The sequence below is a fragment of the Lonchura striata genome, chromosome 20, assembly GCF_046129695.1.
Source record: "Lonchura striata isolate bLonStr1 chromosome 20, bLonStr1.mat, whole genome shotgun sequence".
Taxonomy (NCBI): domain Eukaryota; kingdom Metazoa; phylum Chordata; class Aves; order Passeriformes; family Estrildidae; genus Lonchura; species Lonchura striata.
In genome coordinates, this window is record NC_134622.1 from 9884272 (window position 1) to 9910042 (window position 25771).

Below are 25771 nucleotides of genomic sequence, written 5' to 3' on the forward strand. Positions count from 1 at the left end.
GCCGCGGAGCGTGAGGCGGAGCGGGCGGGCGGCGGGAGCCCCGTGAGGCGGAGCGGGCGGGAGGCGGCGGGGCGGAGGGAGGGGAAGGCGGCTCCGCACAGCCAAGATGGCGGCGGTGGAGCTGGAGTGGGTGCCCGAGACGCTTTACAACACGGCCATCTCGGCCGTCGTGGACAGCTACGGGCGGGCGCGGCGCCGCGACATCCGCTCGCTGCCCGAGAACATCCAGTTCGACGTGTACTATAAGGTACGGCGGCGGCCGAGCGGGGCCGGGCCCGCCCGGGCCTGCGGGACGTGGAAGGAGAAGCGGCCCGGGCTGGGCCCGGCTGGGGGCGCGGGGCTGAGGGGTCTCGCCGCTGCCGGGCACGGCCCGAAGGACGGCCCGGGGCTCAGCAGGGCCTGTGGGGCCGCCCGAGCGGCGGCTCCGGCCGTGCCGGGGCCTTGTGGCTGCCCCCGGGAGCCGCCCCGAGGCCGCGGTGAGGGGCTGGGAGCCCCGAGGGGGACGCGGAGACGGGGCCCGGCCTGGGGGGTGGCGGGGGAAGGAGCCTCTCGCCTTTGGGGAGCGGTGAGGGCAGGATGAAGCCAAGCTGGCTATGCTGGAACGTGTTTTTTCCTTTTTCCCCTTTTTTTTTTTTTTTTTGTAGTAATGAATTGGACACGGTGATGTCAGTGGTTGAGGGAGCAGTTTGCCGTGGTCTAGTATAAATAAGCTGGTAGGGACCAGATGGAAAGAACTGACGGTTGTTTAATGCTGTAGTTTTATTAGCATTAAATTATTTCTTGGTGAAAGGGCTGTTCCTCGTTCAGCTGCCCCTGGAATATACGTATTGGATGTAAAAGGTGCACTGAAATGGTCCATTAATTTCTTATTGTCCACTAAACAGGCATTTCATTCATGTGGAGGAACAGCTGGAAATGAGCATTCATCAGGGGAGAAACAATGTCTAAAAAAAAACCCCAAAACCATAAGATGTGGAACAACCCTCCTTTTTCAGCAAATTTCTAAAAATGTAGGACTGATTTAAATGAAGTCACTCTTTAGACTAATATTTATCAACCAGGGGTAATGACCCATCATATACATAAGAGTAATAGTATTTACTGGAGACAGAGAAATTGCTTTTCTAGCATTGAAACAGGCATGTACGGTTTCTGTGTCCTGGTTATTTCATGTCTGCCTTAGGTGCTAAGAAGGATGGAAACTCATTTTTATGACATATGAGCACGCTTACAGATAATGATGTGATTGACACATCAGCTGAAGGCTAGAGATATGCAAATCACAACGTGGAAGAATATTTTGGGGGTGACTTTCAGCTGTTAACAAGTCTGACTGTTGACAAATAAACTTCTTTGGCATTGCCTGTTCTCATGTTCATTCAGGTGAGAGGATGGTGCTTTGTGGCTTTTAAAAGCATGAAACAAAACCTTCTTCTGGTGGTAGAAATGTGCAAGGATGTGTTATTCCTAGCTGTTTAAAAACTTATCTATAGGTGAGCTTGACAGATCACTGACTTTTTATGCTTTTATTAGCACTCTTGAGCACTCTTTGAATCTGGTTCACATGGAGTTCTTCAATGCTGAAGCATGAACAGCATGTCTAATTTCTGAGGAGACTCTCTAGCATGTTTATTCTGCTGGAGTATCTGGATTTGTCATCTTACTGGGCAGATGATAATGAAGGTGATAAGTGCCTGTCCCTAAAAGAGTGTTTGTGTTGTAGGGGCAGTACAACTGTAGCTGCTGTTAATGACAGCGATTGCATGGACTCACAGACTGGTTTGAGTTGGAAGGGCCCTTTCTGCCCATTCCATCCCTGCCTTCCACCATCCCAGGCTGCTCCCAGCCCTGTCCAGCCTGGCCTTGGACGCTTCAGGGATCCAGGGGAAGCCACAGCTGCTCTGGGCACCCTGTGCCAGGGCCTGCCCACCTTAGACATCTTTTTGTGATCTCTAATCTAAGCCTGTTCTCTGTCAGTTTGAACCTTTTCCTGTCATTTCTGTGCTTCACAACAGGAGTTTTTGATCTGTGTGAGGGGCACTGATATTCCTCTTACCAACCCAACATCCCATAGGTGTTCTCTGACAGAATGAAGCAAACTGGGCCATGCCTGCAGTGAGCGTTCTGTGGCGGTAAGGGTGGGCTGGGCTTCCGTGTCCTCAGTGTCATCTTTGTGCAGGACAACCAAACCTGCATGGGGCCTGCAGTGACCTGGTCTAGAGAATGGCATCCCTTGGAACTCCTTCAGTGTCCCTTCCCTCCCAAACCCTCCTGTGAGTCTCTGTGCACCTACAGAACACTTGCTGACTGGTTCTTGAGTCTCTGTTTGGACACAACAGCATCAAAAGTGTCATTTGGGGTAGCTGAACGAGGTCAGGCTGGGGACAGCATCCCTCTCACAGTGTGTGTGGTGCTTGTTTTGCTGTTCTGGCTCATTTTGAGTATCAGGTAGATATTAAATCCCAGTTCATCATGGTGAATTATATTTCCATATGCCCTGACCAGAGAGTTATTTAAAGCAGAAGTGGAATTTCCAAAGCTATTAACAGTCTTTGGAATAAGACAGACTAGAAGATTTCTAAATATTTGTTTGACTACATGGTGTTTGTTGCTGCTGTGTTGGAGGGTGTCAATTGTTTGTTGGTATCCTTTCTTACTTTCATTCTGTGATGAGTAAAAGGAATAAAAAAATGTTTCCAATCTTTCATATAACTTGTAAGTAATAGTTTTTTATCTAGGTGTTAGTCATGGTTTGTGATGCTTGAGAAACTGCCACTGATTTTTGCAAAAAAAAAAAAAAAAGGTGGTACCAGTCAGATTTTGTTTAGATCTGTGGATGTTAATTTTCTGTGGCTATACAAAAATGTTTTCATCACATTCATTGGTATTAATGCTTAGCATTTGCCAGGCTTGCCCAGGTTTACAAACATGTCTCGGCTGATTCAGAAGCTGAAGGTGAGATACCCCAGCAGAGACAGTCAATGTGCTGCTATTTAAAAGGGAGAAAAATACCAGCAGTGTCTTGGTGTTGCTCCCCAGGGTACCCTCTAATCCAGGGTTTGGCTCTATTATTGTATCTTACTGCCTCTATTTCCCACTCCTTAACAAATCCAATTGGTTTTACCTCTGCATTTCTAGAATTGATAACTTCTGGGCCAAGCCTTATAAAACTGAGTGGGGACTGAGTCTGGGATAGCTGCAGGATGTTCTTGTGGCTTTGGTAAGGAGTAGGTTCTGCTGCAAGGTGCAGGAACAGGCAGGTTCCTCATACTGAGCATATTTATCTTTCTGGAGCATTCTCAAACAGTGACTAAAGCTCAAAACTAGGCACTATCAAATAATCATGATTGTGGTAAAACAACAAACCTGCTCTGCTTCAGCAGGGTATCGCTGCATATCTCTTTTTTCAAGCCCTGTTTGACTTTTCCTTGCAGCCATTAGAAAATTAAGAGGTAGAGCAGGATGCTTGGGAGGATATCCTGGAAATTTCCAAGCCTACATGAGCTACGAAATATTTAAAAGTCTTATTAATGACAGCTTTATTTGGAAGAGCTTAATAACTAGTTTTGTTACAAGTAACACCTGCCTCTGGGGGGGGGAAAATAAAAATTTGCACACGTATCATACTTTGTTTCCTTTGGTTGTTTGCCAGGTTTGTGTACATCCTGGTTGGGTTTTTTCCTAGTTAAACTAGTTAGATTCTCTTGATTATTTTTTTTGGGGGAGGGAGAATGAGAGAGAGGGTGTGTAGGCTTTAGAAGCCAAAGACAGAAATATGCTGGATTTCATATAACTCGGCATATAAGCAAAATCACAAAATTGTGTATTAAAAAGTAGTGACAGCTGGAATAAACTGCAAGTCTGAAAGAACCCCAACAAACCCAAAACAAAAGAACACAACCAACCAAAAATACCCCCCACAATCTCTGAAAAAATCAGCTTATTATGTTCTGCAGTTTGTTGGGGTGAGAATGTTTTGAGGGAGGGTGTTGCTGTAAAGAGTCAAGGTTGTTGGCAGAAGTCGGGTTGGAGCTCTCTAATCAGTGTCTTGTACAGATTTCATTTTTCCCCCTTGTGCCTCTGCTTTAGACTCTATTTTGCATAATTATCTCATGACTTTGGTTCTCAGGGTGCTTTGACGTTGTCTGTCCCAGGTATTTGTTGCAGTTGCACGGTGCCAGCCTCATCTTGGACTTGGATTGGTTAACAAGGATTTTCATCCCATGCTCATTTTCCTTTTGGAATGTCTTTTCTGGGTTGTGTGTTTCTCTTTTCTTCCAATTGATTTTTCTTGAAAATAATTTGTTCTTGGAACATTTTCTGGTGAGATCATTAACCACAGGAGCAGTTGGAGATGACATTAATTTGGTTTCTGTCACGTTTAGGTATTTTTTGACCCAAAGAAAATGAACAAGCAGGAATTTGCTGACTGTTGACAACAAGCAGCAGAACATCCGTTCTCTGCATTGCAGCAGAGGTTGAGTTTACTGATGGAGAATCATTATCAGCATAATTTCTGTCCATTAGAATGTAACAAGCTTGTCCCAAGCTTGTTTCCAGGGGGCTTGATGAGAGTGAGAAGGATGAACTCCCCCTTAAAGTGTGGCTGTGCTGCTGCTCCAGTTCTGAGCTTCCCTGCCTGGGGAAGTACAGCCAAGGTCACAACACAGAGGGAGGCAGAGCACCCCAGAGCTTTCTGAGGGGCTTCTGCTGTGACCCCCAGGGTGAGCTCACAGAGACTGAGCCCCCCTGGCTCTGCTGTGGGTCTGGGGTTGGGAATTAAACGTGTGTGTGGGAAGCAGTGATGATTTCACACACGTGTACAGCCTCTCTGTCACCTGGCAGGAGCAGAGTGTGCAGCAGGGCTTCAGTCAGGTCCTTCTAGCACCTCTTCAGATTAAAGCCTCACAGTGAAGGAGAATCATTACCTCATGAGTTTTTGCCAGTTATTATTATTAACACATGCCTTATTTCTACAGTCTAAATTTAGATGTGAACTGAACTGGCTTTGCTTGTTAAGTCTTTACTGGTTTGAAACTTCTTGTCTTCTAACTTGTACTACTCAGACTTTTTTAACCTCTAACTATGGGGGACGTTTCCTCATCCTGATATCTTCCAGCTTCCCTGCCTTTTCAGTAACCTTATTGAGTCTGAGACACCAGAACTCATCATAATTGCAATAATGAGGTCACATCATGAACAGAGGTGTTGAGCTCCTGCTGAACAATAATTCCTGTTTCCACTTCATTTCCTCTGGGCTGATTGAGCTCCAAGCAGGCTGTTTTCTCCTAGTTCCTGAGGAGAATCTCATGTGTGTGAGGCTCAGACTTTGTCTCCCTTGTGGAACACACTCTGCTGCTCTGGCCCAGAGAGCAGAGCAGTGGGAATGTTTAGGGTGTTGCAAGCATTGGGCTCTAGAAGTTGTCTCTGAATTCATGCTAGTTCAATAACATTGATTTTTTTTTTTTTTTTCTTGGTTATTTATTTGATTGAGGTTTGTACAGATCAGCCTGGTAGCTGGCATTGTGCTTTCCAAGGACAGCTGGAATTTTCTTTTTTCTCCTGCCTTGAACAATATCCAGTAGAAGCAGTGCTTGTCCAGAGGGTTTGTAGATGATTTTGAAATTCATTTAAAAGCATGGCATGTACCTAAATTTTGAACTCATTATTTTTGGTAATGAGTGAACTGTTGACTCAGGAAAACTTTTCTTCCTTGTTGAGTGGGGAAGGAAGATGATGGTTTCAGCCCAATTTTTTTCCCAAATTCTGCTGTGTGTTAAGTACACTGTCCTTCCCCAGTCTGGCCTGATACTCCATAGTGCATTATTAGGCATTACAAAACATCCTGGGGAGCTTCTTGGATTTCCTCTGTATTTCTTACTGAAATATCCATGTTTTTCAATTTTCTCTTCCAAACTGGAGCAACAGGAGCATATTTTTCAAGTTGCGTCTTCTTCAGTTCATTTTCTAGAGGATCCTTGTACAGCTGGCTGGAATTAACCCCCATCTGCTTTAAAAAAATTATTAAAAAATATTATGTTTAGAGGAAGGTTGGTTGTTTGGTTTTCTTAGCTTAATCTACCCAGAGAAAGACAAGCACTTTAATAGAATTATGATATAATAATAAAGTTAATGTCATTAATATGTTTAATTGGAGACACCACAATGTGCAGCTTTTGTAACGCCCACCTGGATGTGCAGTTCAACATTCAGACTTAGATCCTTGGAAAGGTTGTGGTGAGTTTCTCACAGCTGTGCAGAACAGCTGGATTAGGTATGGGTGTAATAATCCACTTGTATATTAAATTTATACCTGTCCTCAGAGCCTGAACTCATGTGTGAGCGGATGGAGTTGGGAGTCATCTTGCAGGCTTTGAGTCATTTTTCCATAGTTAAAGAAACATAAATCCCTGGTAGGTTCCAGATAGATTAGGCTGGTGTCTAAAACATTTCTCTCTTCAGAACAGTTCTTTAGGAGTCCAAAGCTCTGTGTTCATGTCAGGGCATGTTTTTGTTAAATCATTGTTTTGTTTTGTTTTTGTGTTATGTAGCAAGGCTGTGGTCAGGAATTCTGTCTCTCTGGAGCTTTAACAAGAGAATCATTTCTTCAGTCCTCCCAACTGCTTCTCAATGAGTGTTACTGAATCTCCTGGAATTACTTCACAGTTTGACGTATGGTCACTATTTCCATGTCAAATTTCATTTGAAAGTATTGCTGTAACAGCCACAACAGTTCCAAGAGGCTTCCAGCTGAGTTAATTCCTCTAAATGTTTGCCAGTATGTTGAGGGAAGGGGTTACAGGGATAGTAAAAGTCCCAAAGATTATGTATTTCAAGTTAGAGCAGTGAAAAGTTGCAGCTTGGACTTTGGGGCCTGAGCCAAACTTGACATGTGCCCAAAATTATTGCTGTTCCAAAACTGAGGGTCCTGTGGGACCTTCCCCCTCCCTCCCACCCCACCAGGCCATTTACTCCTTGGCAGTCTCAGGATCTCTTGTAAGAGGGGATTCTCTCCTTACAAGAAGTGTTTATGTAACCTCATAAATACATAAATTTTTAAAAGTCTTCCTATGGTTAATTTTTGATAACCCAGGAATCTCTGGGATTTTGGATTGGTACTGCAAGGTGATAGGAGGGAGTGATGATACTGTACTCACTGTGAAATGTGACAGTGGTTTTGGTTGCCTTAAATCCTGCTACAGTGCTTTGGGGATGTGTCTAATCTTCCTCCAGAAACAATCTCCTCAGTTATTGATGGGATGCCCACCTTCACTTTGGCCATGGCATACCAAGCAGTTTAAACAGCTGCTTTTTTTTGTTGTTTTTTTTTCTTCTGCAGAAAGTACATTTTAGGTTTTATAGAGCATTTGCTATGAGCCAGCTGTGCTGAAGGAATGAGAACATTTAACCATGACTGTAGCTTTTAAATACAGCAGACTGGCTGTTCCTTCAGTGCCAGAGAGAATCCAGCTCCAGCAGGAGCTCTGATCCCTTTGAAGTGCAGGGACACGCTGCTTTATCGGAGCAGTAACTTTGCATGCAAACTTGCTCTGGTTTTTAAAAGACTTCCTTTTATTTTTTTCTTTATGTTCCCTCAGCAAAATAGATAACAAAGAGGAAAACATTCATTTCTGGCAATTGGCATTATTAGGTCAGAGTAGTTTTGAAGTTTTTTTTGTAGGTTGTGTTAAAATAACAAATTTGCTGTGCTCTAGAGCCAGTGTTGTGTGCTTTTATAAGAAGAGTTGACTAGAACTAAATTTCTGGCTGGCGATGTACTCACGTGCTGTGTTTGGAATATTAATTCATCAGCTCCCAGTGTTTGTGGAGTAAAAGGTGAACCAGGCACCAGATGCTTATCACTGGAAGCATTTGAAGGCATTATTAAAACTGGGAGGAATATTAGTGTTTTCATTTAAGCACTGATGGTGCCTGTGGCAGGTGTGGAGTGCTGCTTCCTTAGGTCAGGTGCCCTCCTGTGCTCATCTGTGGGTCAGGGCCTTGAAGATAATGGCAATTAATAGTTCACAATGGATTTCTCTGACACATTTATTTGCACAGTCCCTTTGTACCTGTGTAAATCCATGGCATTTATAGCCTGATGTGGCAGAACTTAACCATGCACTGCAAGGACAACTGTCTGTGGTTTGTTGTGAGCAACTCAGCTGATAAATTTGCTTATCTGCAGGTACAAATCACTGTGGGCTTAAAACAAGCCAGTGCTTTTAATAAATGCATGAGCAGGCTCCAGTTTTCCAATTTACTGCTGGGGGAGTCACTGTGGAAGCTCAGGTGTCAGTGGGGACAGGGCTGGTGCCTGCCTGTAGTGCTGGTGTTGGTGAGTGACCCCTTGCAGAACTTGTGGCTTTGAGATTATTTTTATCTCATATATTTGCATTGCTGCATCCTAGCTGGTGTACCATTTAAACGTGTTCTGAAAGCATTCAGTATCAAAACTGTCAATCGTATTTTTTGATGACTTCATTCATTTCTTACTTTTTTATTGGATTTGTAGCTCACATGTGGCAGTGTTTTGGTGTTGCAGAAGGGTACAAACACCTGGAAATACATCTATAGATTAAAAAAAAAAAAAAACTTGAAACCATCTGTGGACCTTTCATAGTTCAGTTTTTAATGCTGAAATTGTGCTCATGAGGTAAAATCTTCTGATACAGGAATGTACTTTTTAGTCTGCTGATTTCAATGCTTTAAAGTCTAGATTTCATCATAAGTTTTCTCTGCTAGTAAGCTTAATTTCCCAGAAAAACTCAATCCTTCATATTAAGATAAATATTCCTGTTTATTTTTCAGCTTTACCAACAGGGCCGCTTGTGCCAGCTGGGTAGTGAATTTTGTGAACTAGAAGTTTTTGCAAAGGTGCTACGAGCTTTAGATAAAAGGTGAGTATCTTAATAGATCAATAATTCTCATTTCAACTCTTATTCTCTCCATCTAGGAAGAGATATTAAAAAGAGGCACAAACAAGAAAAAACAAATGATGCAAACCCCCCCTGGGAGCAGCAGTCACAGCACCCATTTCCTGCTGATGTAGCAAATCCTGAGGGAAGCTGATAGGCTTGCCCCAGTTTGAAGAGTATTCCTGTCATTAAATATTCCAATTTGTGGTGTTCCAGAACTTGACTGTTTTAGATCAGGTTCCCTGTAACCTGGATGAGCTTTGAGTCTTCAGGCAGCAGTTAATGGAGCCATCACTGCTTGTTTGTCTGCGAGTGCTGGGGAGAGAGGGGGGGTTTGGGGCTTCCTCCCTGCTGACTTTGAGCTGGAAATGCTCTCTCCCAGTTTTAATCCTGTGTGGGCAGCTTGTGTTTGGCTTCCAGCAGAACGTGTCCCTGTAGAGAACTTGGTGTGGATCACCCAACGCCTGGGTGATCAGCTGCAGCCTCACAGGAGGGCTTGCACTCATCTGCTGTGGGTTTGAGGGAGGCTTGGGCTTGATTTCTCTCCTTGGAATTCATGAGAGCCAACTAACTGCTTTCAAACCTTCATGGGTAACCAAATTCTGCTTTGTTGCAGACATCTGCTCCATCACTGTTTCCAGGCTCTGATGGACCATGGAGTCAAGGTTGCTTCTGTCCTGGCCTATTCCTTCAGCCGACGGTGCTCCTACATTGCAGAGTCAGATGCTGCTGTGAAAGAAAAAGCAATCCAGATTGGCTTTGTTTTAGGTAACTGCTGCTCATGGGCTCTTTGCTTTCTCTCTTGCAAGCTTCAGTTAATATATTTTTTTTTTTTCTGTTAAAGATAGAACTTTTAAAGAACTGTGTGTTTTGGAATGGAATTTTTAGAAAGCTACTTGGTGTCTTGAGAGAAATATATTGGATTTTAATGTCTAAGAATGTATAGACTTTTTAGTTCAAACAGTTCAGATTTAAAATTGTTTTGCAGATGTGATGAGGAATTTGTGTGATTTTAGTGTAGGTTAAGTTCTGGGTTTTTTGGTCTGTAGGAAAACCTCTGTAATAACAAAAAGCCATCCTAAACCAAAGTATTATTTCCTTCAGTTGTAGGAGAATTCTTCTCTTATATTTCATCCTTTCCAGGTCAGGAGGGTTTGACCTTGACAGGATTTCTGTCTGTAGAAGCAGGTCTGTGAAATAAGTGATCCTCTTGCAAGACCTGAGCAAACCCTTTTTCTCTTGAAAATGTTTTGCTCTTCAAATTGCTGTTTGTTGCTGATTTTTGCAGGGGGTTTCCTGTCAGATGCAGGCTGGTACAGTGATGCTGAGAAGGTTTTCCTTTCCTGCCTTCAGCTGTGCACCCTCCACGATGAAATCCTGCACTGGTTCCGTGCTGTGGAGTGTTGTGTGAGGTGAGCTCACCTTGAATTCCCAGGAAACCTTGGAGCCATCCAGCTCCAGATGCTCCTTCAGTGTTCTGCTGCACCAAAACCTTTCCTGGCTAGAGCAGAAGATCAGGAGGTGCTTGTTTTACACTAATCCCTGGATTTTCAGCATCTAAGTTGGCAGCACAGTACAATGGATTAAAAACCCCAGTGTTTTGCTGTCCTGTGTAATCCCTCATGGGTAACACTGCTGGATAATAAAACGGGTCCAGCAGTTCTTGTTTCCCAAGGATTTCTGTACGTGAAGGCATGTTCTGTGTTGGACTTTGCTGAAGTTCTATTTACTACAAAGAGAATTTGCCAAATCCAAATGCAAACAATGGAGATACAATTGAGCAGAAAAAAAGGCAAAACTTACCTTTCCTGATTCCAGATCCAGCGAGTTCTCTTGCTCCATGTTGAATGCTTTGCTCTGGGCCTGGCTAAAGATCTGGCTGTCCAATTCCTGTGGACACCTCTGGCGACAGCTGAAAACATTTGGAAAAGTTTTTTTTTTGTTTGTTTGTTTGTGTTTTTTTGTTGTGTTTTTTTTTTTCTGTTAGGGTTTTGAAGCTGTCTTGTTCCTCAGGGCCTGCAGAGGTTCACATTTCATTGACAGTGGCCTCTGTTGCTCTCCCCTGTGTATTGAGGTGTGATGGACTGCAGGCAGAAGCTGGCTGGGTTTTGTGGCTCTCACCACGATGAGGTTGTTTTTGTACACTCCAGATGTGCCTGTGGGCACCTGAAGGCTGCTGGGCAGATTTAAAGTAGGATTTTTTTTTTTTTGTTTTTGTTTAGCTGCTCTAACAAAGAACAAAGCATGTGCTGTATTTATCTGAATCTAGAGCAAAACTTGTTTGGAAAGCTACTCCAAAAAAAGCCCTGCATCTTGTTTATGGTTGGGCAAACACGAAGAGTCAAGAGGCTTTGCCAAGAGCTGCTGCTGTCCTGTGCCAGCCCCAGGGCCATGGCAACACTGCTCTGCCTGCTTCTGCTGGCTGGCATTCCAGAAATGATGCCAGGAGCCTGGGCACACGTGTCCAGCTTCCTAGAGCTGGGGAGTGATGGATACAGAGGATACTGCTTGGTCCTTTGCCTTCTAATTAATCTAAAAAAAGTTTTCTCGTTGCATCAGTCTCTTTGGCAAGCTGGAGAAGTTGCTTAAAAATAACTGTCACCTTCTCCAAATAGAAATGAAAAGAAGGGAAAGAAAGGGAGCAGAAAAAAGGGAACTATCTCTGCTGACGATAGTGTGGAAAGGAGATTTTCATTCTGTGCTGGAAGAAAGCCCCCTGTGTTAGAACGAGCCCTTTTGACTTGGGGTGTTGGCTCTGTTTGGTAGAGACATCCCTTGTTCCCTGGGGAGCTCTGCTGGGACATCGCCCCTCTGGGCAGTGGGAAATGTTCTGGCATCTCCCAAACACTCCCAAACCTTGGTTTGGAGTTGTATCAACCTGAAAGAATGTCAAACCCTTGGAAGAAGTGTTTAGCCCTTAGAGAAGGGCCAAATCTGTAAAATCTAAACACCTTTGTGTGGCAGAGAGCAGTCATTAGACTGAGTTTACTGCCTTTCAGCTTGAGAGTAAACTGTCTTGTTACCACCTTATCCCACTGCCGGAGGCTCTCACACTGAGCTTGCACTGGAGCTGGGGACAGTTTAGGGAAATAAAATTCAAGTCCAGCTTTTGAAAGTCTGACACTTTCTTTGGCAAGTCAAACCTCTGGGAGATGTATTAATACATTGCAGTATTAATAGAACACAGTTTAAAAACATGTGAAGTGTTGTGTTATTTAGGCACAGCTTGGTATTTCCTTGTTGTGGCAGGAGTAAATTCTGTGGAGAAGCTGGGAAGGTGTGAGGTTTCTCTGAGCTTGTACCCTGCTTTCCTGGGAGTGTGGTGCTCCTTTTGGTTTGCCTTCTCTCATTATTCTGTGTTAAACAATGGGGTACTAATGCATAACACAAATACGTGGTTCTCCCACTTCATTGTTGCACATTTGGCTGATTCTTGGGTTGTTTTCTTCTGGTGGTTTTAGACTTCCTAAGCTGCCGTGTTGGCTCTGAGAGACTGAGTTTGCTGGGGGCGGTTAGTCCCCAAAAGCTGTTATTGCAGACATCAAAGGAGGTTCAGAGCCATTAGCATAAACGTCCTGAGGCCTTTTCTCTTCCTCTTGGCTTTATCTCCCAAGATTCCTTTGGATTAATAAAGGATTTTTTGTTACTCAGAACTGGATCACATAAACTCCACTTATCCTAGAGGATTGGCTTAGGTTTAGCTTGGGTTTTGGGGAGATTTCCTTGTTTCTAGACACTATCACTGAAGCATCCAGACACTGGATATGATCTTTCCCAGAAGCTTATCTAAATTGCACTGCTATCCCCACTGGCTTATTCCGTTACATGGGATTTGAGCTCCGTGGTTTTGATGTTGCAGAGCAGCTCCCAACTGAATGGTGTTAGCAAAGTGGTTTTTTCTCTTTAGGAAAACTGTTTACTTAATTCTTCTCTCATTTCTTTCTAATTCCTGTCTCTTGCTGCTGGAATGTTCCTGTGACCAGGCACACAATGCACTTGTACATCGAGTTTGGTTCTGTGTCTTATTTAAGGAAGAATGTGGGTGTTGCTTTTCGCTGTCTGTTGTTGAGCCACGGTGCTCTTTCCCACTGGAGAGCTGGAATTTGTGTACTTGTAGGTTTTGAAGGGCTTTTCTTTTGATGTTCTCCTTGTGCAGCAAATCCACGTCTATCATGTGTCCGCCTTCAGGCCCTGCTTAGGAATATGGAAACTTTATTTCCTTTCTTGTTACTGTTGGAGTTTGGTGATTACTTTGGGTGGGAAACAGGCTGTTCTTGGGATGATCTGAGCTGTATCACTGGGGGAATGGCTGCAGTAGCTTCAATCTCTATTTGGAGCAAGTGGAAACAGGTTTAGAAAAGAAATTGAGCAAAAATTTCACTGTTCACTCTTTCCCCTTTAAAAGTTTTAACCCAATGTATGTAAAATGCTCTTCCTGTACATTAATCCACATAGTCAGAGTTGGAGCCTCTTTGCAGTGCAGCTTCCCTTCCCTCTGTGCAGCTCTCCCTGTGCCATGTTGCCCTGATTTCCAAAGCCTTGCCTGGTGTGTTCAGTCTGTTACTCACTGTCTAATGACACATTTCCAGCAGGGACAGTGGAGGTTAATTCACCAAAATTTCATGTCTGCTCACTGGCAGGTGTTTGCCATGGAGCAGGAGCAGCTGCCCTGGCTGGGAATCCAGCTCTGCCCTTGGGGCCTGGAATATCAACACACACCCAGTCCAAATGCACCTCGTTAAAGCCAGTGAGCATCAGCCTGCACTAATGCACAGATTCTTTGTTTTTATTGAGAATAAGTGCCACAAGCTGGAACTGTTACTGCTCTGAGAAACAGGAGTAGGATTCACCAGTGCTGGGTGTTACTGGCTGTATTTGAGTGTTGATCTTTCAGATGGGAAGGCAGCAGGATAGGAGAGGGAAGAGCAGGGGATGTCTGAGTTTTGTGATCAATGAAATGGTCTCTCCTGGTGGAGCTGATTTTCATGTGACTAAATCTTATGTGAAGACCTCCCCCAAGCCCCACAACACAAAATTCCCACTTGGAGCTACTCAGGGTTTGGGGGGAAGGTGTAGGGATGTAGGAAAATGAGCAGTGTTGTACTTACTGTGGCTGCTTGAGGCTCCACCCTTTGGGAAGGAGGTGGAAGGGATTTCAGACTGTATAGGGCAGGGCTTTGGGAATGCAATCTCACTGGTATTGGGAAGAATGGATTTTATGGCAAATAACACACAAAGGCACCACACCGCAGTGGTTCAATGCAAAACTGTATCAATAGGTACAATCCTGTGGCATCTCCAGCAGGAAAACTCCTGCTCTGTGCCCAGCTGTGTGTGACTGAGCCCGGGCAGGGCTGGCAGAGCTCCACCCCTGCGAGTGTCCCCCGGGAGATCCGGGGTGCTGCTGCAGGCAGAGCCTTCTCCAGCTCCCTCAGCAGCTCTCTCTGCATCCCCCAAGGTTGCTGCACGTTCGGAACGGGAACTGCAAGTACCACCTGGGAGAGGAGACGTTCAAGCTGGCGCAGTCCTACATGGACAAGCTGGCCAAGCACGGGCAGCAGGCCAACAAGGCGGCGCTCTACGGGGAGCTCTGCGCCCTGCTCTTCGCCAAGAGCCACTACGACGAGGTGAGGCCTTGGGGGGCTCTCCTGGCACTGCCACCTCCTGCACGTGCCTCGCCAGTCCTGGTTCTGCTCTCCTTGGCACCCGGGCGGCACTGCCAGAACAGCGACTCATTTATCTGCGCTTGTTAACGTGTATTGTTCTGTGTTGGGCTGTGAGCTCTTCGCAGCTCTTGGACCAGCATGAACACACATGTTTAGCCCTTAGAGAAGGGCTAAATCTGGAAAATCTAAACACTTTTGTGTGGCAGAGAGCAGTCGTTAGACTCAGTTTACTGCCTTTCATGTGTTAACTTGCCCATGTGTGTTGGTCACTTGTAAATGAAATATTATAAAAGCTTATTTTAATAATTGAAAATGAATAGCAGAAGAGTCTTTGCACCTGGTTTGTTATACTCTTTCTGAAGTGTAACTACTCCATAAACTGGTTTTCATTTAATCCCTAAATTCACTGACAGGATGTTGTCCTGCACAATGGGAATGCTTAAAGATTATAAAATACTCTGTTCTGACTGTAAGTCATTGTAATATTATAAACCTTAGATTAATATAAAATACTTATATATTCACTATTAACTTTAAAAGTGGAGTTTAAGTCTGGCTTTTAAGACATAACTGGACAATTCATTCCACATAAGCAATCAAACTGTGTATTTTGAATTTTGGAATGTGAATGACCAGCTTTTCAGAGGCAGGTAATATTTTTTTAATGCTACAATGTTGTGAAGTTCAGCTTCCATTGTGTTGGTGCCTCTCTGTCCCACAGGCCTATAAGTGGTGCATAGAAGCCATGAAGGAGATCACAGTTGGGCTGCCTGTAAAAGTAGTGGTGGATGTGCTGCGACAAGCGTCAAAGGTGAAGCTGAAATCTCCCTGTTGCTTTGGGTTCTAAATTGCTGCCAAGAATGGCTGAGGAGAGGTTGTTACCTCCAGAATTCTCCTCAGGAGCCCGAAGGATTGTTGTTTGTGTTGTCTCAGAATGGGTGGGGGAGTTGGTTTCTATTTGTGTCTTTGTGAAATGGAGTTAGAACTGCACAGGTGAGCGCTGTGACAATGTTAACCTGCACATTCCCCTGGTCCCTCTTTGATCTGGACTAGGTACAGCACAATCCCTTCAGTCAGGCAGGATAAAATAACAAGTTTATTAATGCTGTGCTCCTTAAATAACCAAAAAGTCCTTTAATAACCACAATGATATTTTGAAATTAAAAACAAAAGTGTAGCAGTGTCTGGAGGGCTGAGCTGTGAGTGCACAGCTGCTTATGTGTTTCCCTTCCCCTGCCCAGGCCTGTGTGGTGAAACGGGAGTTCAAGAAGGCTGAGCAGCTCATCAAGCACGCTGTGTACCTTGCCAGGTAAGGGCCACTGCAGAAAAACCCTTCTAAGATTATCCTCAGCTTGCCTGGGTTTGTAATGGAGCTGTGTTTGTGCAGGGAGCATTTTGGAGCCAAGCACCCCAAATACTCTGACACGCTACTAGACTACGGATTTTACTTGCTCAACGTAGACAATATCTGCCAATCTGTTGCCATCTATCAGGTAGGCAGCAGGACTTGTTTCTCTTGATGGTTTTTCTCTCTCAGATGTTGTAGTTAATTCATGGAGACAGAGGATAGTTGATTTCTCATTGCTGCAGTTGTGATGTTTAAAAAAACCCTAAACACCGCCAGCTGTGGGGTTTTGCTTTCTTGGTCTTGCTCTGACTCGTGTCTTTTATATAATTAGTGTCTCAAATATGTAGAGAATTTCAGAGTAGATTCATCATAGAGATGACTTTGGGGGTTTTTTCTGTGCTAGCTGATGAAATTGTGTTTTTGGAACCCTTGCAGACAGCACTTGATATCCGGCAGTCAGTATTTGGAGGTAAAAACATCCATGTAGCTACAGCTCATGAAGACTTGGCTTATTCTTCATATGTTCACCAGTACAGCTCTGGGAAATTTGACAATGCACTGTGAGTACAACACGCAGCAGCACAGTTAGTGCTGTAAATGAAGAAAAATATTCATTGCATTAATATTTCTAATTTTTCATCAGTCAACTGCTGGCATACATAAACAGATCCTGAATCTTTTATTTCGACTCTCTCAGATTCCATGCTGAACGTGCTATTGGCATTATCACTCACATTCTCCCAGAAGACCATCTCCTCTTGGCCTCTTCAAAGAGAGTTAAAGGTAGTTCCCTTTGTTGTTTGAACCATTTGGATCTGCTCATCCTGGTCCCTCCCAGGCAATGTAACTTCAGTTGTCTTTTTCAATGGAGGTGTTTGTAGTCTTTGGTGTTTACAGCACACTTGTAAAATACAAAAAAAAAAAAACCCAAAACTTAGCCAGATGAATTGGAGTGGGGAGATGAAATTACAGAATATAAAAGCTTGACACAGCAGTGTGACAGACACAAAGGCTGGGCTGTGTCTGAGCTGGGTGTGGGCACAGTAACAGTTCCTGTCTCCTGCCCCCAGCTCTTATCCTGGAGGAGATTGCCATCGACTGCCACAACAAGGAGACAGAGCAGAGGCTGCTCCAGGAGGCTCATGACCTGCACCTCTCCTCGCTCCAGCTGGCTAAAAAAGCCTTTGGGGAGTTCAACGTGCAAACAGCCAAACACTACGGCAACCTGGGCAGACTGTATCAGTCCATGAGGAAGTTCAAGGTAAGACTTTACTCCTGGCCTAAAATCTGCAAGACAGCTGAAATCTGTTGCTACAATGTCCAAGTTCAATTGGTAGTTCTGTGCTTGGAAAACTTGTGCTTTATCTTTCACCCCAAAAGCTTTGTCCAAAAATAATCCATGGAAATGGATGATACCCTCAGAGAGTGACAGAGAGCTTGGTGGTCAATCTGCTGATCCACTTAACTAAAGAATTTGGAGAACTTGGTTTATGTTTGGCTTTGTTACTGTTTGCTTGTTACAAAATGCTACTGTTGGAGCTGCTGCATAGTTAAGTTTATTTAACTTTCCCCTCTTTTTGTGGGGTGGTGAGTGGTGTCTGACTGACCTGTGTGAATCTGGCCCTGACAGGAAGCAGAGGAAATGCACATCAAGGCCATCCAGATCAAGGAGCAGCTCCTAGGGCAGGAGGATTATGAAGTTGCCCTCTCCGTGGGCCATCTCGCCTCCCTCTACAACTATGACATGAACCAGTATGAAAATGCTGAAAAGCTTTATCTGAGATCCATAGCAATTGGTAAGTGACTACAGGAAACAAAGTTTTTGGAAAATTACTTGGCTGTTAATCTCTAGACAACATTTTGTGGCTAGAACACAAGTGGAGAATGAAGGCAAATTTGGTAGGTAAAAATAACCTGATAACTCAGATGCAGCCCGTGGATATTTTACCTCTCAACTTGGTTTTTCTCTTGGGTTTCTCTAGGAAAGAAGCTTTTTGGTGAAGGATACAGTGGACTTGAATACGATTACAGAGGTCTCATTAAACTGTACAATTCCATTGGCAATTACGAGAAGGTGTTTGAGTACCACAACATTTTGGCCAATTGGAACCGGTTGCGGGACCGGCAGTTCTCGGTCACGGATGCGCTGGAGGACGTCAGCACCAGCCCCCAGTCCACGGAAGAAGTGGTCCAGTCTTTCCTGATGTCTCAGAGCCTTGACGGACAGAGCAGCTAAGAACTTGGTCAATTAACCAGTTAAGGTTTTTTCCCCCAGGTTACAGGGGGAAAAGTCATACTGTGAAATCTAAACCATGTAGTTCTCTGGGGGCTGGAATTTGCGTTGAAACACTGGTCCAGTCTACTGAAGAGTGCCCATACGGATGAATGTGTGTTAAATTCCTCTCAGCATGTGTATGGCATGTTTAGTTCGGCTCACATTTTTAACTTGGTATTCCCAAAAAAAAAACCCCTTCTTTCTCTCTTCTTTCAAAAGAAGCTACTTTGCAGAAAGTCTGCAAGAAAACATTAAATAAAACTGTTTGAGTTCAAAAGAGTTGCATTCTTATTACGGATGGAAGGTTTCATCGAGAGCTTTCTGCTGATTGACAGAGAGAACAAAAGCTGTACTCTGAGGAGCTGTAGGAGAAAGGTCTTGCTGCTGTATCGTTGTAGCAAAGTTCACAGTAAATAGCCAGCAAAGGGAGGATGTGCTGGCCTTGGCTGCTGCCTTACCAAGAGAAGTGGCAAAGACCCACTCTGGAGAGCACCATCCGCTCACCGAGTGCCACCTGTGCTGCTGTGGATGCCCTGAACTGGACCAGTACAGATCCCATAGACCAGCAACCACCACAGTGTCCTCGGTGCCACCACCAGAGCTCCCCTGAGCAGGACCAGGACACCACAGTGGACCAGCCTGCTAGAAACCCGTTTTGGACCAGTGGCTTTAATTTAACATTTCTGCCCCTGCATTCACTTTGACAGTAGAACTCTCTCATTTAGGTGTCTGATCAGTGCAAATGATATCCATGTGATAGATCCAGAGCTAGGAAGTGAATTGATGGTTTGTCTATACCCAGTGAGCTTCTGCAGAGATTCCTGGCAGTGCCACAGCTCCACATGCTCCACTCTGCTGCAGCCACTCCTCCTTTCCTCTCCCTCTTTCTCTCCTAACAGAGGCCATACCGTGTCTATACCAGTGAAGAGCTTTGTATTCCAGTCCAGTTCCATTTTCTGTTTCTGGAGAACACAACTTACTGTACAATTCACAGGGGTCAGTGGAAAATGCCAAAAAGCACAACAGGTCTTTTTTTTTTGTGATGCTTCATTTCTACATTAAACAAGAGTACAACCAGAAACCGATTCCTTACGTTAATTTACGAAGCAGAGCTCAGCTGTACAGACCCTCTGAGAATGCCTCTTCTCACTAGCTTGTCTTAATTCTTCTGTTGGGGGCTGTGTGGGTTTGGGTGTTGTTTTGGGGTTTGTTTTATTTCCTAATGTTGGGTAATATTTGAAAGTCTGTGTACCACAAACCAGAACCAACTCGCTGCTGTTACCTCAGCTGTGCCAGTGGCACCAGCAGTGCCCTGGGTCTGGGATTCTGCGGGTTCTGCCAGTTTGGGGGTTTCTTTTCTCTCCCCCTCTTTTCAGGGTTTGTACCTTGGCTGGTTGCTGCTGGGGCTCTTCCCACAGGACTGGATGTTCTGCTTGGGGTCTGGTTCTTCATTGCTTTGTGGCAGGGAAAGGTGCTGGATGATCTTCAGGGAAGAAACAGGTTTTGGACATGACTTGGAGCTTAATGGCTCTTCTAAGAAGTGAAATTTTACAGGCCAATAGTTCATATTCTGGTGCCTTCAAGTGCTTTTTTGAGGGGGAAAGGCTGGGTAATATCAATTTTTAAATGAAATTACATAATTAGTGAATGCAGATTAATGATTGCATACTTCAAATATCTTCACTGAGGTGAAAAGAAGTATTTGCATAAAACCCCCTGTGGTATTAGGACTTAACTGCAGTGTGTCTGCAACAGCTGCTCAGTGAAAATCCAACTTAGTTATGTGTGGATTTAAAATGTGATTTATTTATAGCAGTTTTTTGTTTTTGACTGTGTAGGAGCTACAGACAAATTCAGCTATACAAGGCAAAACCTTCTTCTCCCTGAATGCCCATGGCACTGACAGGTTATAAAGTTCTTAGGAGTTCTTAAGTCCTATTAAAAGGTAAAGTTAAACAAAGTACATAACAGTGGCAGGCAAGTGGCTGAAAGCTGTCCTAAAGAACCTGAGTGATTCTGTGCTGCAGCAGCTTAGAGCTCCCAGCTGGGTTGTGGGTTTACAGTGGCACGGGCTGGAGATCATTTACCCACCCCGTGTTCCCGGTCTTGGGCTCTCCAGCTCTTGGCTGAGGAGCCCCAAAGGTGTGTTTGGGGCGAGGAGCATTATCTGACTGACACCAGTCACTGGCCTGTGAACCACTGCTCTGGTTCCAGCCCTGGCTGTGTCCCTGCCCACGGTTTGCCTTCGGGTCAGGGCATTCTGCTGTGGGAGGAGCTGTGCTTCCACAGCCAGAGCCATCCCTGCAGTTGCTTTCTTGGTGGCCCCACTCCCAGCTCTGTGGCCATTCCTGTGTCCTTCCCCAGAGCTGGCAGGAAGGTCCTGAAGCTCCCTGGGAATCCCTGTGGCAGAGGACTTGGCCAGGGGCTGTTGTGGCGATCTTGAGGGCTCCAGCGTGTTCCTCCTGTGCCTGCAGGGACTCCTGGCTGGGGCTGAGCTGCCCCTGCAGCTCCGTCGTGCTGGGGCAGGTCCCTGCTGGAGCGGGGTGGCTGTGGCTGATCGCTGACGCTGCTGGAGCGCGGCGGGTTGGCAGGATGATGCTGCAGCTGCCAGGGACGGCCCTCCTCCCCTGCTCAGGACCTGCATTTGTGGCTGGCACGGCTCAGAACTGACCCTGGGGGCTTTGGTTCCGTGTCTCCCAGGCGGAGCTGTTGGGAGGTTCTGTGTTGGCACTGGAGCCTGTTTGGGAGGCTGTGCTGCCGCTGTTTCTGTGGCTGTCTCTGCTCTCACTGTTTGTTTGGTGCTTTGGAGGAGTGGGCAGCTGCTGGGAGCTGAAGGACTCGGTGGGGTGGATCTTGTAGCAGGACTCCTGCCCCACTCGCCTGGCAGAGCTGGAATCGGGGGCTGCAGTGCCCTCTGTTCCCCTGGGGGTTTTCCAGCACCCCCGGCTCCTCTCTCCCCTCCTGCCACAGCCCAGGGCAGGTTTTCCATGCAGGGCTGGGGCCTGCCAGGTGGAACGTGGATCCAGGAATGAATGGTTGGCATTTCTAGACACAGAACACACCCACGCAGGGGCTGTTTGGTGCTGGCAGTGAAAGGGCAGACCTGGGAGTGGCAATCCTGTGAAATGCATCTTTTCCTTGAAGGTGAGTAAAGGAATCACCCCAGAGTCACTGGGTGCAAGTGGTGAGCACAGGTGTCACCTTAAGGTAAATCATTTTCACTATATTGATGAAGTTAAACCCTCAGTATTTTACTTTGTGTGAGGTTGTTTGGGTCAGTGAGGGGGGAGTTTGCTCGAGGTGCCATTGCTGCTTCTCGTGGTACAAAATGCACGTTGAAGTTCATTCCCTTTTTCAGCCCTGAGTGTGGGAGAGCACAGGAAGGCAAACTGTGCTGGCAAAACCTCCCTCGGGTGGTGTGGGTGGGCTGGACTCAGGCAGAGCAGGGCAGGTGCTGCTGGTACCAACCTTTCAGCAGATCCTTCCTTCTGCTGCCTGTGCAGATCCTGACTTTATCTGGAAGTCCTTTTATAAGAAAATTCCTGGCCAGTGTCAGTTCAAAGCTGCCTCAGCATTGTGGGTGTGATTGACACTCCTGGCCTGGGGCCTTTGTGCCACTGGGCCCTGGGAGGGCTTTGGGGAGAAGTGGGGAAAATTCCCTTTCTGTAGAAATAAACTCCAATACCTACAGAGAATTGGCAGCACTGGGAATGCTTTTGTCCCTAAATCTCAGGAACGTTTTGGGCAGTGACACAGGTGTCCCTGGGTGGTGTAAAGTGTGTGCTCTAGGGTCTCGTATTCCACTACTCCTTGCAATCCTCGGTATCTATAGCATGAGTGGCCTTAGTGAGTTTGTTGAAGTGCACATTTTTTTTTCTTTTCAAAAGTAAATTTTAAGATGAAAAAAGATATATACTATATAAATATATAGAGATATTTAGAAACTTGGTTTGTGGTGCACAAGTTCAGTGTTGGATCGCTAAATACTCGTCGCAGGTACCATATGTGTAACTTTTCTTTTCTGTATATTCCTTTCTGGGAAGCAATGTTGCCATGGTAACTACAACTTTACAATTTCTTTACTACTTAATGATGTGAATGAATTCTACATTTTATTGAATATTACCAGGTTCAGTACTATTTTTATACTTTATTGAACTACAGGGGATTTTAATTTAATAGCATTAAAAAAAAAAAAAGAAAAATATGTTGCTTGAACTGTATAACTGTATAAATTGAACTACTTACACAAACCCACCTCTAAACCAGAATCTCCACCTGTAGTGCCACGTTCATTTATATAAAATATCTTGCTCATTACTAGACCTTGCAGCTCCCCCTCCCTGTTGTGTCAGGACGAAGGTTTCGTACCCCACTTCTCCCTGCCATCCTTTGTGCCCACGGAGCCATCCTATGTTTGTAACCAGCATTGTGATATTCTGTAACTGTATTGCTCAAATGAAATATTGACCTAATAAATAGAGTGTTCCCGCAGCCTGGAGTATCTGCAGTGAATTGGTTACAACTTCCCTCCCACAGTGCCTGTCCTTGCCAGGAGAAGGGGAAATCCCTGCCTTTGGGGGTAAATCCCTATGGATGGGGCTTGTGTTGGTACCTCTGCAGTGTGGACAGTGGGAGGGGGGAGCCTGTGCTCCTTGGGAGATCTGGATCCTTCCCAGATCCTTCCCTACTTCTTGGGTTTTTCCCCCTAAAAAACACGGGGACACAAATTCTCTCCTGCAAGTGTGCACTGGCAGCACCAAAGCATCTCGTGTGGCTGCCTGAGCACAGAGTGGGTTAAAAGTCAGCATTTCTGGGGGTTTTTATTTTTAAACCATCAGGTTTGCATGACCTGCAGCTCCCCAGCTGTGCAGAGGCCTCCTGTCGTCTCACAGGGCTGAGATTTCTGGTTTTGAAGGCAGAATGCCCTGGAACACTCCCCTGGCTCTGGGGGGCCAGGCTCACGGGGGTGACCCCGGAGTCCCTGGGGCTGTGGCAGTGCCAGCTCTGCTCCTGTAGCCTGAATTCCAGCATGGAAATGGAGATCCCTGCGTGTCTGTGTGTGCTCCTGCAGCTTTCTCAATTCTTCCCCAGGGAGGTGGCAGCTGGGGAGTGCTGCGTCCCGACTGCCAAGAAAAAGCTAACATCAGGAGACTCCAAAGCAATTCTGTTTGCTGCTGTAAAGGAAGAATTAACAGCAGCAACCCTGAAAGTTCTGCCCTGGGGAAGGGAAAACTGAGGTATGAATGAGGCTGTTCTGCTGATTTTTGGGAAGAGAAAGTCCAGCTGCCTCTACTAAAATGCAGCAGCAGGAAAGGCAATCCTTGTAACATTGCATTCTCTAGTTTATTCCAAAGATTTTCTGATCCTACTTGAAGCAGGAACCCCTGAAGGTGAAATCTTTCCTCTTTGCCCACATCACCTGCTCAGGAAACTCAGGTTATTTCTGGCACAGCTCAGTTTTCCTTGAGAGCTTTCCTGTCATTTCTAAGGCACCTGAAGTCCTACTGGAAAAATTGTGGGATAATCCAAGTCCTGAGCAGCCTTTGATCTTGCTCAGTTCCCTCTTAAAGCAGTGTGACACTTTGAGGGCAGAGTGTTTTCCTAAAGCATGCACAGGCACTCCTACATTGGGTTTACCTTTAGCTGGAAGCATTATTCTGTTATCCAGGGAAAATTCCTCAAGATCCAGGTCTGCCCCACACAAGTGTCTGCTCTGCTGCCCTGGGAGGGGGAGACACAACAGCCTCTCAAGACAGGGCCAGCACAGCCAGGAATCCCAGGCCCCCGCCCAGGTTTGGGGTTGGGAACCACATTTAAAAAGGAAATCTGTTGTCCTAATTCTTGGAATGGTCCCCAAAGGGGTCTAGGAGGGTTTTTTCCATGATTGGGGTGATAGAAGAGGAATGATGTACTGAAGGTAGGTCTGGTACTTGCAGAGCCTTAATCCAGCCTTGGTGTTGATGCACAACTCTTGGGGATCTCCAGGAACATCATAAATAAGATCCCATGGCCTAAAAGAACAGAATTTTAGTTTAGCTGGGCTGGAGCTTGTTGCTATGACACTGCAAGTATTGCAGGACTTTGTGGTTCTGGGAAACCATGGAGACAATCTGGATTGTCTGCTTTTGTTCAGGTGAGGATGCTGTACTGATTCATTTCCATGGACCTCTCTGGTGGTGTCTGGGAACCTGAAAAACCCCTTAAAGTAACTGGAGGGCAGAACTGATGCTGGAGCTCAGTCTGTCCCCTGGGGGTTTGTCTGGGTGGTTTCTGTACGTGGCTGCATCCCTCAGCTCCTTGTCCCTGGGAGCAGAGAGCAGCAGGAGCTGCGGGCTGCCCTGCTGGCCCGTGCCCAGGCTCTGGGCAGTGAGCAATCCCAACCCCAAGGGATGCTCCTTGCATTTCAATTGCGCTGATTTGGGGCGTTTCACGCGTTTGGTGTCCCTGCTGCCTTTCTCTCGGTAGGAATTGGCCGGCTGCTGTTCCCGCAGCCCTGCGGGAAGCGGCCAGGCGGGGGAGGATCTCCCGGAGCCGGCAGGGCACCGAGGGACTCCTGCTCAGCCTCCCGGATCACGCTGTCTGGCAGCTCTTGGGTTTTGACTTTTAGTTTACCTGTTATTTATATTTAAAGCGCTCCCTCTGAGCTGTTACAGAGCAGATTGGACGTTTCAGAGGTAAAGAGAGAGACTGGGGAGAAAAGAGATGAGAAACGAGCTGGTTCTGAGTGCCTGAGAACTCCCACAGGACATGTGGCTGTGTTTTAGCAGCTTGAAAATAGGTTTATGTGGGACAAAGCCTCCTTGCCGGGCAGGCTGTGGCACCTGTTTGTGCTGTCAGCAGCTGCCTCTCCCGTCCCTGTCTCATTCCACCTTTGGGGTGTGCAGGTGCTGGAGTAACCAGTGCGGGGACTGGAGGCACAAACACCTCTGCTACAGGTCGGGCTGCATTTTTGCTCGGGAACACAAACGGGGTGAGCCCAGAGCAAACCACAACTACCTTGGAGCATCCAGATTGCAAAGTAGGGACGCCCTAATTACCAGCAGCTGACAACAAAGTGCTGGCTCATTCCTCACTCCCTCCCCGGCTGGAGCAGCTCCTCCAGCTGCTGCTTTCCCTGCTCCCACGTCTGGGACAGCAGCTCAGCCTGCCCAGCTCCTCCAGCGCTGATCACATCTGCACCTGCTCAGCCTTCTGTAAAAATTCCAGGTGTAAAGGCTCTGTGTGAGCAGGAAAATGTTCACCCTGCTTGGTGACAGTGTGACAGTGGCAGTGTGACAGTGCCTCACCTGTCCCTGCTGGGTGGTGACCTTGCAGGTGTTGGAGGTGACAGTCTCTTTGACCCCAGCTGTTCCTGAAGGTAGAAGTGATTTAAAGCTTCTTCAGAGTCTTTCCTGTGAGCTCTGGGTTTTGTGAAGGACAGCAGAATTCCTTAAACGAAAAAAAGAGGAACATAAAGGCACATTCAGAGGTGTTAATGTCAAGGACTCACGCTTGGGCAACAGCTCTTGCTTGAGCTGCCCCCGTGGGTGCAGCAGCAGTGAGCCGAGCCTGGTCCCGTCCT

At 46.0% G+C, this 25771-nt stretch overlaps 1 protein-coding gene across 2 annotated transcripts; it reads left to right on the forward strand.

Annotated features, from left to right (window-relative positions):
- The first annotated feature begins 76 nt into the window (after positions 1-76).
- APPBP2 (amyloid beta precursor protein binding protein 2) lies at positions 77-22701 on the forward strand. 2 transcript variants are annotated; one of them, XM_077787573.1, is made up of 14 exons: positions 77-247; positions 8812-8900; positions 9535-9686; positions 10062-10106; positions 10207-10330; positions 14377-14545; positions 15306-15395; positions 15826-15893; positions 15972-16077; positions 16368-16492; positions 16630-16715; positions 17003-17193; positions 17563-17728; positions 17915-22701. In XM_077787573.1, exons 1-14 carry the CDS (start codon positions 107-109, stop codon positions 18166-18168), a joined length of 1806 nt encoding a protein of 601 aa, XP_077643699.1. In that variant the 5' UTR covers positions 77-106; the 3' UTR covers positions 18169-22701. The 2 variants fall into 2 exon arrangements, with proteins under 2 accessions (XP_077643699.1, XP_077643700.1); XM_077787574.1 differs by lacking the exon at positions 10062-10106.
- Positions 22702-25771: the final 3070 nt, after the last annotated feature.